Raw genomic sequence first — 18,954 nt, forward strand, 5'->3', positions numbered from 1 at the left:
CACACATGCATGCGCATATATATTTCAGGCAGAGCAGACAAGCACACACACATATATATGAAGCCAAGTTCAAAAGTTAACCGCTACGCGCTCAGCCGCTTGACTCTCTCCCTCTTCTCACCGCTCTCTCTGTCTTGTTCGTTCACGCTGTCGCCGTCTACCTGAAAGCTGCTGCGCCAAAAACGATTGAAACATCGCGGTCTCAGTTCATTTTCAGCGTGCGTTCCAAGCGGTTCTGCTTCCGTCGTTACCGTCATCATCGTCGTCGTCGTCGTCTTCGCATGCGACGTTGTTGTATTTGCCTTTAACTGCTATTTACTGTGCTTCCGCGCGCTGTAAGAACTCGCACATCTATTTTTTCAACAAAAATATCTCATTTCCATTAAATATTTCAACTGTGATAGCAACAACTAAAATAAATCTAAACAATTCTCGTCAAACTTTTGCCACCCATTCATAAATGTCGCGTGTTTTTCGCCGTGTGTATAAGAGTGTATAAGAGTGCATTATAAGAGCGCATTGTGTGCTTGGCATTGGATTTTGAGTTTTCTTTTTGTTTGCTCGGCGAGTTTCCCAACTTTTCGAGGTCAGCGCACAGCGTCTAAATAAATCTTCAACAAAGCAACGCCCCGTGCTCAACAGTAAACAATCAATTGAAATGTTTAAAAACGCAAATTAATTTCGAAAATTGATTTCAAGTGGCGCCGCCTGGCGTACAAAAGAGCAGCCGGCTGGCCGAGTAGTGTTAAGTAGGTCACAGTGAAGGGTGGCCAGGAGTTAGCTGGAGTAAGCGAGAGAGCGATAGCGAGTGCTAGAGCAAGCTCAGCTGGCGACAATAATGTCCAAAATAAATGTCGCTGTGCAAACGGATATATCCGGCATGCTGTCGGCCAGCTCATCGGCCTCCACGTCGCGCTCTTCGTCGGAGCCAGGTAAATACCGTTAAGTGCATAGAGAGAGAGAAGAGATGTGTCCCAAGCCAACAAAGGGAAAACTTATCGCACATAACTGAAAAACAGGTGTAAATGATGTTTTCGAGAAGAAGAAGACGCAGAGAAAACACGAAGATCGCAGATAGCGCAAGACGTTAGACCAGACTAATTGGTTAACAACAGTTGCTGACGAAAGTAAAACAAGTAAACATGTGGGAGGGGCAGGGGCAGCGTCTGACAGTGGCGGCTAAATTAAAAGCCTATTAAGTTTATGAATTATGCATGGAGCGCATAGAAAAACTGGATTAAATTTGAACTTACTTTAAGGTGTAAATTAGTAAAGGCTTAATTAATGAAGTTGAAGTTTTGTATTTCTTTTATGTTACATAAAAAGTCTCCAATTAACTTTACGAACACTCAATTTATTTTAGACGTAGGTAGAGCCAGCTTATCAAATGATCTATAAGATCAGAGTCTACAATTATCTTTCCAATATAATTTCTGTCAATGCTCCATTTGAGAAGTTTTTAAATGTAAATTCTAAAGATTTGGACATTTAGACTAATTTCGCTCTGTGCATAAATAGCAAATATCTAAAGAATAATCAAAAACATTTCTATAAAATCTATTATGTATATTATGTTAAAATCTCACAGCTGCTCTACAAAGTCATGAAAAGTTTAATAGAGCTATAAACGGAATACTAGAAATAGTTAAGCAAATATACCAAGATATCTTTATGCCAGCTTTAATTCAGCGAAACATTTCGCTCAGTGTACACATATAATATCTTTTTCTTGGAAATATGGAATTTGCCTTTGCCCCTAGCAAGTGCCTGGGCCTACTTCGCGTAAGCCAATAATGCTAAGTGGAATGCATATATAACGGGATTATCGTATCAAAATCCAATCAGACTACACTGAAAGCAAAGCAGCGCACGAAGTACTCAAAGAGCTATTCGACTAATGCGAACATTAAATCGCTTATGAGATAATAAAAGTCTTGCATGTTTATCATCGAGAGCAGCGAGCGTTATGCAACCCGAAGAGAGATCTCATCTGCCGTCTCCCTCGCGCTCTTGTGCCACATTCAGCGTCTTCGTTCTTTAACTCTTGGCTCATCTGCAAAATAGAAAAAAAGTTAAGGAAAAACCGTTTGTGCTAGATTTTCCACTGCTGACCGACTTTGGCCACCTGTTGTTGTGCTTGCCACATGCCACATGCCACATGCCACATTTGCTGCCAAATTGGGTTGGTCGCTGCTCGACTGGCATGGTTAATTAAGCATCGCTGTCAGCCATAAACTTTTCTATGGTCAAGCGGCCACACTTGTGGGCGTGACAAGTGGCAAGGGGCGTGATTGCATCAACGTCATTGCAACTGCAGTTTTTTGCTTCTTTTGTAGGGCGTTGCATTGTGGCCATCGAGTTTTATAGCCCAACTTCTAGCCAAGCCTCGCTGCTTCACACACACACACACTCGCACTCACACTCATTAACGGTACTTTTGCACAGTGGTCTCTTTTATGGTCAATTGTTCTCGTTCCGCTTTGATGTTTTATTTTTGCTGCTAGAGAGTGGGAAATACGTTGAACCCGCAGCTGAGGCAGAGGCAGAGGCAGAGGCAATGGCTAAAACCGGAACCCAGGTTCAACCTGGGTCACAATGAATATATAAAAAACAAAATTATATATGTGTCTATATATATATATATATATATGTTTATATAAGGCAAAAGTCTGCCGTCATTCTATCCATTAATTATAAGAATCAAAAATGTTTTTTCGATTTTGCTTTGGCCCCATTTGTGGTTGACCTTCAATTCGCTGGGAATTGTTAAATCATTGAAAACTGAAATCGTATCGCATTGAAATTGAAATTGAAATTGAAATAAGAAATAAGATAAATGGTTTGCAGTTTCATATCTAATGTGGTTGCTGTCAATGCTAGTTACTGTGGCAGCAGCCACAGCAGAGTTGAGGTGAGCTAACACACCTTCCCACACAATTGCCATAAGCAAACAAATTGCATTCAGTTCGTTTGTCTTCGGGGCGTGTTTCCCTTCCGAAAATACGTTTGACTGCACTCAAGCAGAAAACAACAAATGGCTACTCTTGTTATCAGTGTTGCCAGAGCGTCGAAAGTTTGCGAATACAGCTAGAAAAAGAACGAGGGCTGACTTAAGAATATTTGATATGAGTTTGATCTAATTCAAATTTATCTGGAATTATTTTGGCAATAGCCTTGAAGATTTCGTACTAGCGAGGAAGGGGGAGAGAGAGTGGGAGAGGAAAAAAAGCTAGAAAGAGCAAGCTAAGTCAAACAGAGAGGCAGAAGGAGACAGACACAGGGAAAGAGATCGATTTATAGACACAGCGAGTGAAAGATGAAGAAGGAAAGGGAGGAGAAAAAGAAAAGGCGCTTATACCTACAGAGACTAAGGGCAACAGAATGAAAATGAAAGGTAAAGAGAGAGAGAGAAAGAGGGAAAGTGCAAAAAGAGAACAAAATTGGGAAAGGTATGGAAAGAGAAAAGAATATTGAGCGAGAGAGCAAAAGAGGAATAGAATGAGATATAGAAAAAGAGGCTGGCATATAGAGAGAGGAAAATAATTATAGAGAAAATGGAAGAGAGAGAGATAGAGTGAGAGAGTGTGGGTCTTTAAGTATTTGTTTTGAACTCTATTTTCGCTTTACCTTTCAGGCAACAACTTTTTGCCTAAGATGCAGAAATCATGAAGTAAAACTTCAGCTATTCAATTAATTTTGCTCATTAATGACTGGCTAAATATATATATATATTTTTAATTACTGCTTAAAGTAGTAGTTAACACTATTTTCTGAGCAGCCGCAGCTAACGACTTTCGTGGATTCATCAGTAACTTTTCGCGGCTTTATGCTAATCGCATTATCTCTTCCGTCGAGTCGCTCCAGTCGCTAATCAGCCTTTGGGAGAAGTCGAAAATGTGTATTTCGGTTTGTCTACGTTTCTTATACATATTTTGCTTATTATCTTTAATTGTTGTCATCGTTTATTTTCGTTGTTCTTTGCTTCACATAATTATTCGAGATTATTTTGGGCAAATATTTGCGAAGCGCTGCTTTGAGCTATGCTGGCAACCCTCTGTCTCTTAGCTCATCCTCGACTCTATTACTAAATAAATATGTCGTGGTTCTTGTTGTTGTATTGAAAACAAGAATCGTGCCGCTAGGCCAATTGGCACCGCCTTCGCGGCGCGCCACACCTTAGCTGCCTTTTGTCGCATTCTCGTTTCCCTTTATGAGTCCTTGTCACGCAGTCGTATCCTTGTGCCCATTGCGGACGAGTCTAGGGTAACTTGGCTATAGTCGCAATATAAGAAAAGATAACTTGGCTATTTTTGGCGTAGAATCAATGAGGAATGGGATTGGGCCTAGGCTGGTCTGGCCCACAGGCAAACATAGCAATTGAAACGCTTTTAGTAAGTCATAAAAGAAAGTATATAAGCATATATCTTTGATATATGTGCAGAGTATTGAAAAGTTGTCAAGCTTTTGCATCTTTTGGACAGACATTTGGGCATTTAAGATTTCGTCATGCTTTGTTTATTTGCTAAATACATAAAATGTTATAAACAATGTATCTATTTGTAGACGTTGATGATGAAAACAGCTGCTACGAAGTGTAGTCAGCGAGAGGTAGTCAGCGAGGGTAGATCGAGTATTTGCTGCTCACTTTTACATGGACGTTCACATTACCCATTAAAGCTTGTATATATTTATGAAGAACTTGTCAGACTGAGACAAAAACAAAAGGTGTGAGAAGAAGGAAGCAAAATGTGTGAGAAGAAGGAGAGGAAAATTAGAGGGGATATTAAGAGGGGTAGAAGAAGGGAAGGTGAGACAGATGGATAGAAATGGATAAGACAGTAAAGGTTTGATAGGAGAGGAGGAAAGAAAAGAAAAGGGAAAGAGAGAGAAGAAGAGGGAAGGAGAGGGAGAGAGAGTGAGATTTAGAGATAGTAAGATAAAAGAATTCTTTATTAAGAAAGGTAAAGAACAGCAGAGAGAGGGAGAAAACAGAGCTAGATTTGGATAGATATTTAGCTGAAATAGAAAGAGAAAACAAAGCTCTCTAAGAAGTGAAGTTATGCAGAGAGCGAGAGAGAGAGGGAGAGACCGACGAACCCTATGCAATGGGACACCCCAAGGGAGATCCTTTGTAAAGTGTGTCGCAATCATGCTTAGTTAGATTCCCCATCAGGTGAATCTGAATGAATGAATATCCATATGTGTGAGCACAGACACACAGACAGCTCTCAGAGAGCAACGCCCGCATAATGAATATTCAGAAGAATGCGAATTCACTGCGGAAAAAAGTTTTGTTTTTTGCCAAGTTTTGTGAGCGCGGCAAAGTCAATGCCCTTGGATTGCATTTTGTGGCTGCATTTGCATTTTTCTCGCTTGTTTTTGTTTTCTTAGACAATTTGCGCTGCGTGACGAAATGTAAACACAAATTTCACTTGGCCAAGTCGGCAGCGGCAGAAAAAGAAACTGAGGAAATAAAAACATAAACTGCTGAGCTGCGCTGAGCTGAGCTCTGTGGGCAGACGGAAAGATTTTCCAATTAGAATTCAAATTTGCTGAAAATTCCAATTGGCAGCCGGCAATTGGCAAGTGGCAATTGGCAATTATTGCGCTAATTGTTGATTAAAGTGAAAGTTTTGAGCAATTTCCATTGCTGGCAATTGCTAATCAATTTTATGAGCGCTCTTTAAGCTTTTATCCAGCTGCGCAGATTATTAATTTCCACTGGGAGCTATTACGATGATCGAGCTTTCCACTCGATAGACAGGCGGTGGCAACACCCCTGCCACGCCCCGTTTGCAGTTTAAGTGTGCAAATCATGGCAGCGAAGCGGGTTGTTGCCTGATAATGTTCGGTCGCCCCACCTCACAGGTGCAAAGCCCTCACCTCAAGCGGAGGCTGCGAGTTGTGCAATCCGCTTAAGATTACGAGTTTTTCACCTGCTCGCAAGGTGCGTAGACGACCGGGGTGGACATCCTACACCACGCACCAAGCGGACATCAATTGGATTGTCCAGAGATATAACTGGGCAAGTTTCTGAGCAAATTGAAATGCTGCACAGTGGGTTAAAGTGGTTGAAATGCCATCCGCAGTTGTGGCTAAGCTCTAACTAAACATTCAGTGTTATCGATAAACGATTATTCCTAATTGCTGCATCGTATCGAATACCGATTATAGACAGCTGTCAACAAACCTTTTTATAGATTGCTATTAGATATATTCGATCAATCGATTTATTATCGATTCATAATTTTAAAAAACAAATTGTCAGTCACCTTTTCTCTCTCATTTTCTAACACACTTTGTCACTTTTCTCCATGTTCGTCCCACTGTGCGCTTGTTGCTCGATCGTTTGGTTGCGCTCGAGCTGCTCTGCTGTGGGCTTGGCTCGCTGCATGAGCGCCGCTTGCGCGCGGCAAGTTCAGTCAACCAGTTTCAGCTTGGCTGCCAACAAGTTCGGTCTGTGAGCTGCGGCATCTGCTCCTGTTCCAAAGTGCGTGCAGTGCAGTGCGTCGTACGTGAAGCGCCTGACAATCGAGTGTGTGTTAAGATTATAAACAGCCTCGAGCTAAGCCTTAGCCTTAGTCTTAGCCTGTGGCTAAATGCCATCCACCTGCGGGTGAAAGTAATTGCCTCGCTGATCTGTTCGCACAATTCAATTAGCTGATCAGTTGGGCTGTAGCCTTGCAAACAGTTGGTCGGTCAGCTTATCTACTCTGCTGCTAGTAGTCATACATCTGATATAGCTATATCTACTATATCTTTTAGTCTTGGTAAGTTCTGGAAAACCATTTCCCTTCCACGCACTCATGAGATCTCAGACAAATCAAGTTCGCCCAGTGTCTACCTTGATATTATTGTCAAGTTTAGGTTTACAGCCCACGAGTTTCTATTGTGTCTACAGTTGGCCGTTGTGACTAGCAGATACCCTGTACAAGTCACTTTTGGGTGTCCTATGAATCATGTGAAGTTACTTCGAATACCTATGACAATTTCACGATGTTTGCTCTGCTTTTTACGAATCATTGTGATAGAAATCACTTAACTCTAAAAGTTACTTCTGTTAAGGTAAACAGACTCAGATATAGACTGCTTATTGAAATCTAGCTGAGCTATGCGAATCGTTTAAATTTTCAGTTTCCATTTCTCAACTTTGTCAGTGAAAGTCTTCTCAGCCTAGGCAGGTGTGGCATAATGTCTGTGCTCCTACTCCTCACAACTCTTAAGCCTATATACCCGTTTTACATACTGACTACAGGGTATATGCAGTCTTCTATATTCTATGGGGCGTCGCCTGTTGTTGCAATTGCAAGACTAAGAGTTTGGTTTCTCCCACACACTTTCAGTTTGGCAATACACACAATACACACACACACTACACACACACACACACACACAGAAATAGTTATATACAGAGATTATTCCCATTTGCTGTTCCGCTCTAGCGCGCTTAGTGCCAAATGTTTAATGTTTTGTAGCATTTATCATTTTCGTGTGGCTTGCTCAACAAATAAAAGTTTCTCTTTGCATTTTCACACAGAGCGAGGCAGAGTGGGTGGGGTAAATGGAAAGGTTTTGGCTTAGTCGCAAAGGGCTGCAAAATCCACAAACGAAATCCAAATCCAAATCCAAATCCAAATTCCAATTGCGCCAATTATCAAGTGTTTTTGACTTTCTCTGCTCAACTTATCGTGCGCTCCATTAACTCGCTGTAAATTGTTTGGCTTGCAGATCTGTTGGCCAACTGGGAGGATTTGCTCAACTGGAGCGAGAATGCGGCCAGCGCACGCAAGCTGCAGCAGGAGATGAGCGCGCTGAAGCACACGCTGAGCCGCCTGGGCGATCCGTCCACACCGCAGCTGCTCGACACAGAGCCGGCCATACAGGTGGCCATAGAGGCCTTGAAGGTGAGCTTACTCAGATCTGAGCTGAGCATGGATATTGAGCAACTGCGATTCGTTTCATTCACAGCACGAGCAGACGCAGCTGAGCAGCTGCCGCACCAACATGCTGCGCCTGAATGCCTCCGTGCATAGCTGGCTGACACGCCAGGAGCGGCGTCTGCAGCAGGAGCAGCTCCAACAGGAGTCCGAACAACTACAACAGAAGGAGAAGAAGCTGCAGCAGCAGCAACTGGAGCAGCAGCAGCTGGAGCTGGAGCCTGCTGCAGGAGTGGCCATCACTGTCACAGACAGCAATGGCAACCAGGTGATGGAAGCCTCGACTGGCACCTGTGATGTGTCCAGTCTGATCAGCGCAGAGCAGGAGTTCCACAAGTATCTCAAGGATGAGGTCAGCGATATGTACAGCGCCTGGGATGAGGCAGATGCCAGGTGAGTGCTCCTTATAGAGACCGACTTAGATCATTAACTAATCCCCACTCCCTTTTCCAGAATCAACTCGCAGCTGGAGATGCTCACGAATTCGCTGATTGCCTGGCGTCAGCTCGAGTGTGGCTTGAGCGAGTTCCAGCTGGCGTTGGGCCAGGATCGCGGCACACTCAAGGGATTGGAGGGTGCTCTGGATAAGGGACAGGCCACGCCTGTGGAGCTGGCACAGAATGTCAAGCTGGTGGCCAAGTTGCTCTCAGAGAAGGTCAACGTTAGCCAGGAGCAACTGCTCGCCGTGCAACAGCACCTGGATCCCAATCACATCTATCACATTGCCAAGTTCACTGCGTCCAATGGCTCGTTGTCCGATTCGGGCATCTCGGACGGTGGTGCCACCTCCGATGGCGGCTTGTCCGAGCGTGAGCGACGTCTGGGTGTGCTGCGTCGTCTGGCCAAGCAGCTAGAGTTGGCTCTAGCGCCAGGCAGCGCCGCAATGCGTTCGATTGCAGAGCGCATGGAGAGCGCCGAGGCGGAGCTGAAGCAACTGCAGAATACGTGCAGGGACCTGATTGTGCGCACAGCTGCCTCGCATCAGCAGAAGCAGCAGGAGAAGCTAAGGGAGCAGAAGGAGCACAAGGAGGAGCAGAAGCAGCCGCTGGCCAATGGCCATGCCAAGCAGCTGGCGGCCAAGTCAGTCACGCAATCGCCCAAACGTCGCAACTGTCGTAAGTCTCGTCAAGCTGCCCAGAAGCCGGAGGAAAAGTCGGAAAAGCTTCCTCTTGGCAAGGATCAGGAGCAGCAGGTTGTGGAGCAAATGCAGCGCATTGTCGCCGCTGGTGGCGGCGGCGACGAGCCACCCGAAGACCCAGCCACCATGCTGGACAGCTCGGAGGATGAAGACGATGCCGTCTCCAAGGCCAAGCCTCGCGGCTGGGCGTGGCGCATCGCGCGTGCTGCTGTGCCCATGCAGCTGGCGCTGTTCACGTTCTTCTGTGCTGCGTGCATGATGCAGCCCAATTGCTGCGATAATCTGAACAATCTGTCCATGAGTTTCACGCCTCAGTTGCGCTACATACGCGGGCCGCCTCCAATTTGAGCGCCGAAAGTCGCGCGCGATTCACGAAACGCGCGCGCGCGCGATCTTATGTAGGCAACAAATAATTTACTTAAGACGAGTATCGTTAAGCAATCTAACAGCCAGTTAGGTGCCAGTCGGGCAACATATAGATACGTATACAGATCCCGATTTGCAGTCGACCTCGCCATGAGGCGACCACAGCGCGTTTTGCGCGCGTTTCGTGCGCGACTCGAGCGCGTTTTGCATGCGCGCTTCGAAGAGCAACTCCATATAAACATTTTCTTGTGTGTGTTTGTTTGTTTGTCTTTTATGGAAATGGAGGCACTTAATTTCTAATTTTTTAAATGTTTAATTGAAGTGGAAAACAACGCGAGTTATGCTTAAGATATACCCTACATAGATTTTGATTTCATGGATCGTTTCGTATATTTATCTTAAGAGTTCAATTGCGGTTCTTGCAAACATTTATAGATTTTTTTTACGAGAAAGCCTTTAAAATTAAGTGCGAAAACAAGTTTAAGCTCAAGTTTAGCAAGTAGAGAGTTGGAGGAGGAAAAGGAAGAGAAATTAGAGATGAAAGAGAAGGAAGAGAATGAAGAGATGGAGGAAAGGAAGGAAGAGATGAGATGAGATGAGATATGATATGATATGATATATGATATGATATGATATGATATGATATGATATGAAGGAATAGAAGGAAGGAAGAACAGAAGAAAGGAAGAACGAGAGAAAGCAGTTTCAACAGATGAGATTCATGCAGAGATCAGAAGATCAACAGATCCAGAGTCCATGACAGAGCATGGCAAGAGGAAAGATATATTCGTAACAGTACTTAGAATGATATTGTTGGGCGTATGGAACCCGCCCACATATCACATTAACATTTATAAGGCATGACACAAACTCCAGTTAATGGAAATACCATTTTAAAGGAAAAACATTTAATTGCGATTATTTTTGGTCAACTTTTCTGTTTGTAAAACACGTCAAGTGCCTAGGAGGAGAGCCAACGTAACGAATGGGCTCACGAAGACAGCGGAACGTTCAAGGACGTGGGAGGAGGAGAGCAAAGGGCAATATAGCAGAACAGAAGCTAAAGCCAAGCCAACCTATTGGGGCGCCAGAACCAGTTGAGAATTAGAGTTTCTATTTTTATACGCAATGCAATTTATATAAGCGTCTCGCGACACGAGGCGGGGCGAGGCAAGGCAAACACTTTTTGCCCACCTAAAGCTCTTTTTAATCAGTTTTATGTCTATTATATTAATAGGATAAATTCTAAAGTTTACGAACATATATCTAAACAAAGCAAGAGATGGGAACAGAGAATTTGTATCTAAAGTTGAACGCAGCACGGCGCAACTAGTTAAACTACGTTTAGGATGTACTTCTTATTTGGCAAATGCTAATTAAATTTAAATCTACTTATAAGTTTCATTATATCCTGTGTTTTTCCAACTTTGAATGCAAATACAAAAAGAAAATTACAAAAAAAAAACTATATGAAAAGCAAAAAATAAAAGTATTAAAGAGCCTAAATTTGATTTAGAGTTTAAGTTTTATACTTATCGAGCTGAACTTGTGTATGACATTTGAAGTAAACTCAAAGGATACCCTTCCTCTGAGGCCTTATCTCGACTGTAGTCCGATTTAAGAGTTTTATATATTTATTGTTATCTCCAGTTGTTGTATACAAGAAACTGCAGAAAGAAATCAAATATTATTCCTTGACACTGAAGTCCTTGCTCTCGACTAGGGAGTCGGAGGACAGGTCGGCCACCAGCTGGTGATAAACGCCCTCGGGCACCACAGTGCCAACGATCTTCTTGTTCTCATCGGTCTTCACGCGTATCATTTGAATCTTGCGGCCATCCTTCTCGATGATCAGCGCTATGCGATCCCAGATGGGCAGCATCAGGCCGGACAGCACGTGGTAGGTGCGCACTCTGAGGCCCACGCCACACTTGATGCCAAAGGGGCAGCGACGGTTCCAGTAGATGTGGGAGCACATGCGCAGGCACTGATTGTACTGCATGTCCCAGAATTGCTGCACTGCCTCGGGCGAGGCCTTCACGTAGCGATTGCCAATCGAGCTGAGCGTTTCGGTGCGAACCTGTGGCCCCGTATTGGGGCGATAGATCTTCATGTTCAGCTTGCTGTGATCAGTGCTCGGCGCCTGGTCCGGCTGGGCATTCAGGCAGAGGATGGCGCAATTGTTATTGTTGCGCTCCTGCTTGAACGTGTAGAAGCCCTCGTGCTCCTGGCGGGCCTCCTTCTTGAACCTGGGGATAAAGGCATGATAAAAGAGGTAGGCTAAGGAGGGAGCATGCAGAAGGTAGCTGAGCAGGGCGGGAGCTTGTTGAGCTGCTTGACAATCGGGCCACAATGGCAGCCTCGGTTCACTTACTTGGCCAGCGCCAGCTCGAAGGACATGCCGCGCACCACTTGCATGGTGTGCAGCTCCGTGGCCGCCGTGCCCGTGGCATGTTTTCTAATGAAGCGTATCAGCTTGATGGCCGTCACATTGGCACCGTGCGCATCCAGGTCCAGGATGCCGAGATCAAAGTGCCCGGAACGTTTCATCTGCAGGATCAGCGAATACATCTTGTTGAGGAAGAACTTGAACAGGGCATTCTGCACCTCGACGCGGCAGCCGAGTATGCGATTGAGGAACTTGGGTATGTTGTTGCTGTCCTTCTCGATGACGAAGATCTGGTGGCCCTTGCTGTCCTCGGACACACTCAGCATGCCCACGCCGGAGAGCGCGACGCAGCAGTCGAAGCTGAAGTCGCCTTTATAGGATTCCGGTATGTGAACCGTCTCGAGTGGCTTCTCGCCTGTGATTTGCTGTAGGACGCTCTCCAAGGCGCTGCGTCCGATGTTGTTGTCGATGTTGAACTTGGAGAGATCCCGCGCATCGGTGGCTCGCCGATCGCCCTGCGTGAGAGCGCCAAGGCTCTCCAGTCGCTTGGCCACAGTCGCTGCAAAGCGGCTTTCGCCACCAAGATCCGAGATCAGGAAGACATACTCCGGCGCATTCGCCTGATTGGAGCGATGCGTGCGCCCGAACTGCTGTATGGCTCGATCCGCGCTCCAGGGCAGCTCCAAGGTGATGTGCAGCCGGCGTCGCTGAATAGCCAGCCGCCGATCGCTCTGCAGCGAAATGCCGCTGGAGGCCGCCTCGGAAATGATGGCCACGTGCTTGCTGTCCTCCATGAAGCGCTGCTTCTCCATGTAGTTCACCAGATCCATGGTCGTCTCCGCCTCGCCGCGCTGCTCGTAGCGATAGGTGTTGTCGTCGATTTTGATGACACGTCCGCGCCTGCCCGTCATCTCGGCCACGACCTTGGTGCCCAGCTTGGAGATGATCTTGTCCAATGTGTTGGGCGGCATGCGTCTGCCCAAGTGCTCAATCTTGTCGAGCAGCTTCTCGCGCACCGTGATGCAGCGCTCGACGTCCCGCTCCGTGATCTTCGCCGTCTGCGGCTTGGCGGCATCAAAGTTAGGATCGTCCTCCTCGTGCTTGGCATTCATGTTGTTGCACAGGTGCTGCAGGATGCGCTCCTGCATGGTGATCTTCTCTACTGTGAGAGAAGAGTTAAGCCGCATGAGTTAAGAGATTCGAGTCGGGCTTGTCTTGCCGCTTACCTTTGTCCGGCTTTGGCGGACGACCGCGACGCTTGCGGCCCGCCTTTGAGCGATCCTCATCGTCGTCGTCGCCATTCCAGGCGTTGTCGCACATCTCTATATCGCTGTCGCCACCGTCCTCATCCATGTCATCGTCCGACCACTCGGAGATCATACGCCCACGCTTCGCGCTGCTGCTCTTCCCGCGCGTCTCCGGCTCAAAGGTGCCCGTGTTGAGCAGCTTGTAGAGGGACTCCCGTGTGGGCGCAGGAAAGTATTTCTCCACAAAGGACTGTATGATCATCTTCGAGGTGGACACGAAGTTCGTCAGCTCACCCTGGTATAGCTCCAAGTGCTCCAAGGTGCGCGACTCGCCAGTCGATTGCAGTCCGATGACCACCGCCTTGCCCTGGCGAGCCGCGTCGCGCACCATCTTGACGACGTGGTTAACCTTCGAGGCGATGCACAGATTCTTGAAGAACCGCTGATGAGCTGACCAGAACTGGCAGGTAATTATCTTCTGGACTCGATTCTCGATGCACATGAGCCGGCAGGCCTTGAGGAACTTCTCATTGATCTCGGCCCACAGCTCGGCCGAGTGATTGTAGAGCTTGTGGAAGTCCCGCGACATGGGCACCTCCTCAATGCGAAAGCTGACGTCCTTGAAGCTGAGCTGACGCGCGATGTACGAGCCCCTTAGCTTCATGTCCATGGCCACGATCTCCATGGCGCCAATGCCACGCTTCTCCACGGTGTTCACAAACTTGAAGAACTCCGAATAGGAGGTGCCCGGACCCCAGAGTCCTAGCCGCACCATGTACGCCATGTTGCGCGGCTCCGAGGCGCCCGTCGCCGAGGCGTACACCACCCGAGCCATGGGCAGCAGCTGCTGCAGCTCGAGCACAGTGGTGCCCGTCTTGGTGGATTTGCCAGCGTTCATCAGACTCAGATTCTTCGCCTTGTGGCACTCGTCCAGCACAATGACGCCGTCAAAATCCGTGCCCAGCCAGTTGATCAGCTGACGCAGCCGCGTGTTGTACTTGGGACTGGCGTTCGCCGACTCCCCGATGAGCGCTGTGTAGGTGCAGAAGATGACGCCGCGCTTGAAGTATTCGTTCTCCTCGGAGCTGATGCGGCTGTACTTGAACTTGCTCATCGAGGCCACCTTGAGGTGCTTGCTGGCCCCAATGTCCAGCAGATCGCGCTCCGCGTCGAACTTCAGGTCATTCGACACGGATATCCAGAGCGCACGCTTGCGTCCACGCAAATAGTTCTCGAAGATGATGGCCGCCACGGTGCGTCCCTTGCCCACGCCAGCGCCATCGCCCAGCAGGAAGCCCGCACGCTGGCCGCTGGGCAGCAGCTGCTCGTGTGCCTGACACGCATAGGTCACCGCCTCCAGCTGCAGCGCACTCAGCCTGTCCGAGTTCTTCAACTTCTCCGGCAGCGCCAGCTCGTACGTAATGTCCGGCAGCTCGACGGAGGACAGCGTTGCCGTCTCTACCACAGGGTCGGGATGCCGTGAGCCGCCCTTCAGCTTGCTGGGCCAGTACGAGGAGTAGGTATCCGCCACGCCGATCTCCTCGAAGTCCACCTCATCGTCCTCGAGTGGCGCCTGCATCGGCGGCAGCTCGCGTCGCTGCGGCTGCACGCGCAGCGCACTGTTCAGATCGGGCTTCAGGGGCAGCTTCATCGTAGTCAGTGGCTTCATCATCTGATTGGGCAGCAGGCCACGCATCTGGCTCTGGCTAGAGGCAATGCCCTTCGCCCTGATGAAGTCAGTGAGGGTCTTGGGAAACGACGTCGAGCTCGAGTTCTGCACAAAGATTCGGCCCTGGCCGTTCTTCATGCGATCCTGCGGATTGGCCACCACCATCTTGTACGGCTGTTGGCCTGGCGCCCCAGTTGCAATGCGAAGCTGCGATTGCATCTTCAGCTGCATTCCATAGCTCGTGTTCGGCAGCCCCTTGGCCCCTGCGCCCTCGGGTGGCATTTGGATGGAGAACTTGGCTGCCTCCTGCATAGTGCGCGGCTTGTAGAATATGCGAGATGCCTGCTGAGGATGTTGCTGCTGCTGCTGCTGCTGCTGCTGAAGCTGCAGCTGCTGCTGATGCGGCAGGTGCTGGTGCAGCTGCTGCTGCTGCAGCTGAACCTGCGGCCTGCTGAGCATGGTGGGCGCCATTTGAGCTCGCGGCTGTGGCTCTGCGGCAGGCAGCGGCTCCGGCTCCGGCTCCGGCTCTGGCTCCACCATGGGCAGCGAGTCGAGCTCCTCCTGCAGTCGCGCATCGATCTGTGCGTCCTGTTCGGCTGCGGGACATGCGTCGGGCAGCTTAATGGCTTCGAACGGTATGTCATCCAAGTTGTCCAGCAGCCGAATCTCCGCATTGGTCATGATGCCGACCTCCGGCTCAGACAGGTCCTCAAACTTCGAGGGACCTACCTCATCGCTGTGTAGGCCGAACAGCGCTTCGACTTGCGCAAATGAGTCCATTTCTAGTTTCTGATTCACGTTAAGTTGGAGTTAAGCTCGAGGTAGATGCATCCTGACATGGGATTAAACTGGCGAGGAGTTGGAATTGGAATGGGATTGGGAGTGGGAAGAAGATTGAAGATAGATCTGCTGTTAACTCATGTATAGTGTCACGCTACATGATAAATAAAGACCTCATTCGCATTGCCTTAAGAAATCTCGACAAGACTTAGCCTTACAACAGATTTTTGTTCCTTCCTTTCCTTAACTTTACCTAGCTGAACTCTAAAGCTCCCATTAACCAGAGTCGCTTTATTAGTATTTTTACGGCACAATTTTCTATTTCTTTGACAAGTTCCTTTATGCGTTTCTTGATCACTTTTTTCAACACAATTTCATCTGAACACTTTGAATAACTTTTAGTTACTAATCCCTGCTCGACTTAATAGTTCCATATGTGTTGAATTTATGACAGATTAGAGAGAAAAGTGTTGCTAAACTTCGATGAGTTCATCTAAAGTGTTGAGCAATGCCAACAGATTGATATCGAAGGTGCTTAAAACTGGACTACGAATAATATGAAAGAGTGGAAAAAAGGAAGAGGAAGCAAAAACAGAGATTAACAGAGGGGAAGAGGGGCTAACAGGAGCTAAGAGCAGGAGGGTAGACTAGAGGAACAAGACAGAAGCGAATGGGTGAGGTTATGGTAAAACTGGTAGAGAAGTTGGTTATGGTAAAGGAGGAGGCGGCGACAGCAGGGAAATGGATGGATTAAACCAGAGGACAAATGGGTAAAGAAGAGTAGAAATTGGAGAAGTGTAGAAGCAGCAAAAGGATGAGGAAAACGATGTGAAGGAGGACAAAGTCGAAGAAGAAGATTGTAAAGGAAAAGGTGATGGAAGCAAGACACAGGAGAAGAGCTAAAAAAGTAAATCGAAGAGGAGCCAGACAGGGTGAATGAGAAGAGACAGGGTGAGGGCAGGGTGAAGGAGGAAAGACAAAGTGAATTAGGAGAGACAAGGTGAAGGAGGAAAGACAAGAGGCAGGCAAGAGGCAAAGAAGACACAGAAGTAAGAAAATAAAGAACAGAGGCAAATTAACATATTTAAATTCCATGTATCTAAGCTAGCTTTTCGTGTAGACCTGTGCCTGGAATGTCACTCGCATTAGACTTAAGTTCGAAATTTTCGGTGGCAAACGTTCAGTTCAGATCATGTAAATGATGTTGTTGTTGGTTAAATTGTACTGAAAATTATGTAAAGTGGAATTGAGTCTCGTCTGAACTGGTGAATCGGTCAAATGGCTAGCAATCCGTCTACAGTCGCAAGCTCTAGTGCCCACCGGTGGCACAACGCGGCTATTAGTCGGCGGGCGAACGATGCTCTTCGAGCCGGAGTCCGGATTAGCGGCGATGAGCACTTAGGATATACCCGCAGGGTGTCAAGGAATTCGAAACGAAAGAGTAAGAACTCGGCAGTCCTGCAGGGGGTCGACATGGTGGCAAGTAAGAACGAGACTGTGATAAGGATGACTAATCCAAATGTAGGCGTGGATCTCGTCTATCACAAGCCAGTGGTTCAATTCCAGGTGCACACATTGGTTTGACCTTTAGCAGATGCGAAATACTAATTAAATTTAAATATTGTAGGAAACGAAACAAAAGAATTGAATATTTTGGGGACAGCGAAGTAAGTGCAATTGGCATTGCCTAAGCCATCAAATATGTGAGTGATCGTCTGCGATCATTAACATTTAGTTTCAGTTCTGAAATCATGTCGACATAGAAGAAAAATAAATTACACAATTTTCGATTCGTTTTTGTTTTGTTTTGTTTCGTTTGGTTTGTCATCAGCATGGACAACATGGAGGATAAGGGAAGCTTGGGCAGCCCAACTCCGCGACCATCAATAAAGGCCTATGAGAACAGCAGCCACTATAGCATCAGAGAGTCGATCCGCATCTGGCGTCACTTGTCCGCCCAGCGCAGGGCCTCACAGGCCGAAAGCATGCTGTCCAGCCAGACCAATCTGACCAACTACCAAGCGAGTATACCTAAAAATATCAGATCAAGTGCAAGTTCACGTCGACAATCGGCTGTTCAGGAACTCTCAGTGGACAATGTGGAGGAGAACAAAGCGCAGGACGTGCGCAGGAGCAACGCACCGACGCGCATGTCGAGCGTGGGCACCGATCTCTTCTACCACGAGCCGGTGCAGCTCTCCTCTACCAAAGACACCTAAGTAGAAACCATTCGAAATATACCGAAGTCAACCAATTGAAACCATATTGCTTTCCCGACAACGGATGACTAAGTGAGACGAACTTTAATCTTTCTCTTTCTGCAGGAGCTCTAGGTCAAGTCAGCTGCGCCCACTAGTTCTCTCAGACTTAAGCCTCGCATCTCGTAGCTTCGTCTATGCGTCACATATAGCAAACCCCTCAAATGATATTCCAATAATTGGCAATACGCATTATTCACACCCCGCCGACGCGTTCCATCAGAGTTCATAAATAATTTATGAAATATCTCGCAACCCTCCACAGGCCGCCTTTTCAGCAAGGGTTGCTTTTAAAGCGTTTTCTTTGTTTTTGTTTGCTTTTATTTGTTATATAACTGTAATTCAACTAGCTGTCAGGTGCTTTGGTTCTAGTTGGATAGTCCTTTATCGCTTTTTGTGTCCTGTGCCTTATCGAGTCGCCGCCATCTGCAAAGCGTTTGCTACTCGAACTAGCGTCCGCTGACGATGATGGATTTCTTTCAAATGAAACGCGCATCCAGACCAAATGGAGAGGAGGTGTATGTATGTGTGTTTGTGCGCCTGTTGGGGCTCGCTTCTACTCTTGTATATAAGCAATTCGCTGCCACCAATCAGCTATGAGTGTGTATATAAGGCGGATTTCCCCTTTTAGCATGTAGTATACACTAGTTGTCTTTCTCTAACGTAAGGGTGTTGGTAAATGTATGTATCGGCTCGTACTGCTCTAACATATACTGTATTTAGCTGTCACTGGCTACACGAACTGGTCTAGCAGAGACACAAACCACTGTTATGGAAATGTTAACAAAAGTAAATAGATAAAATATTAAGACAAATATATACTAAGTTTTAAGGTGAAAATTGTGGCTAAATAAAAGAACTTAAAATAATTTGTTTGTGATATATTAAATTCATTTCTTTATTTGAGCACAAATACCTATTTTTATTGTGATATATTCATATAATATATAGTAATATAAATATAAAATATTTTATAAGAAGTATTTATATGTTTAATATCTGTCATTTACGTGACTTAATGAGTTGTAGACTCGGCGACAGCAGCTATCAGTTGTCTAATTAATATTAGTGGCAGTGTTCGCGTTAACTATTTAACATGCAGTTAAATGTTGTTATGAGAACAAAAGCTAATAAATTCCTTTTTTTTTTTAGTTCTTGTCAACGCATTAA

General features: G+C 46.7%; 3 protein-coding genes across 5 annotated transcripts in view; 2 read left to right on the plus strand and 1 right to left on the minus strand.

Moving 5' to 3' along the window:
* Positions 1–10,010, plus strand: part of LOC111601126 — a 153,057-nt gene extending 143,047 nt beyond the window's left edge. The window contains exons 18-20 of the mRNA XM_030225782.1: positions 7,729–7,904; positions 7,969–8,330; positions 8,391–10,010. Of these exons, the coding sequence (XP_030081642.1) occupies positions 7,729–7,904; positions 7,969–8,330; positions 8,391–9,423 (1,571 nt within the window). The 3' untranslated portion in view covers positions 9,424–10,010. The remainder of the gene's footprint in view (positions 1–7,728; positions 7,905–7,968; positions 8,331–8,390) is intronic.
* A 1,050-nt stretch (positions 10,011–11,060) lies between these two features.
* On the minus strand, positions 11,061–15,963 carry LOC111601121 (protein strawberry notch). Of its 2 annotated transcripts, none has more exons than XM_023317577.2 (3): positions 13,057–15,963; positions 11,816–12,989; positions 11,061–11,690 (listed from the first exon to the last, which is right to left on the minus strand). In XM_023317577.2, the coding sequence occupies exons 1-3, from the start codon at positions 15,524–15,526 to the stop codon at positions 11,129–11,131; spliced, it is 4,206 nt and encodes a 1,401-aa protein (XP_023173345.2). In that variant the 5' UTR covers positions 15,527–15,963; the 3' UTR covers positions 11,061–11,128. The 2 variants fall into 2 exon arrangements, with proteins under 2 accessions (XP_023173345.2, XP_023173344.2); XM_023317576.2 differs by having other exon boundaries at positions 11,816–12,992.
* Positions 15,964–17,010: 1,047 nt separating this feature from the next.
* On the plus strand, positions 17,011–18,072 carry LOC111601125. Of its 2 annotated transcripts, XM_023317580.2 has the most exons (4): positions 17,011–17,092; positions 17,154–17,193; positions 17,358–17,547; positions 17,608–18,072. In XM_023317580.2, the coding sequence occupies exons 3-4, from the start codon at positions 17,359–17,361 to the stop codon at positions 17,743–17,745; spliced, it is 327 nt and encodes a 108-aa protein (XP_023173348.2). In that variant the 5' UTR covers positions 17,011–17,092; positions 17,154–17,193; position 17,358; the 3' UTR covers positions 17,746–18,072. The 2 variants fall into 2 exon arrangements, with proteins under 2 accessions (XP_023173348.2, XP_023173347.2); XM_023317579.2 differs by having other exon boundaries at positions 17,358–18,070.
* Positions 18,073–18,954: the final 882 nt, after the last annotated feature.

The sequence above is a fragment of the Drosophila hydei genome, unplaced genomic scaffold (genome assembly GCF_003285905.1).
Source record: "Drosophila hydei strain 15085-1641.00,03,60 unplaced genomic scaffold, DhydRS2 tig00008140-arrow-arrow-pilon, whole genome shotgun sequence".
NCBI lineage: Eukaryota > Metazoa > Arthropoda > Insecta > Diptera > Drosophilidae > Drosophila > Drosophila hydei.

What these genes read in the sequence shown, in the direction of transcription:
- LOC111601121 (XM_023317576.2), bottom strand. Translation starts at nt 15,526, where the DNA reads ATGGACTCATTTGCGCAAGTCGAAGCGCTGTTCGGCCTACACAGCGAT. An exon ending in TCCGCCAAAGCCGGACAAAG is followed by an intron (nt 12,993 to 13,056) that starts GTAAGCGGCAAG and finishes CTTCTCTCACAG; the next exon opens with TAGAGAAGATCACCATGCAG. An exon ending in TTCGAGCTGGCGCTGGCCAA is followed by an intron (nt 11,691 to 11,815) that starts GTAAGTGAACCG and finishes CTTTATCCCCAG; the next exon opens with GTTCAAGAAGGAGGCCCGCC.
- LOC111601125 (XM_023317579.2), top strand. Translation starts at nt 17,359, where the DNA reads ATGGACAACATGGAGGATAAGGGAAGCTTGGGCAGCCCAACTCCGCGA.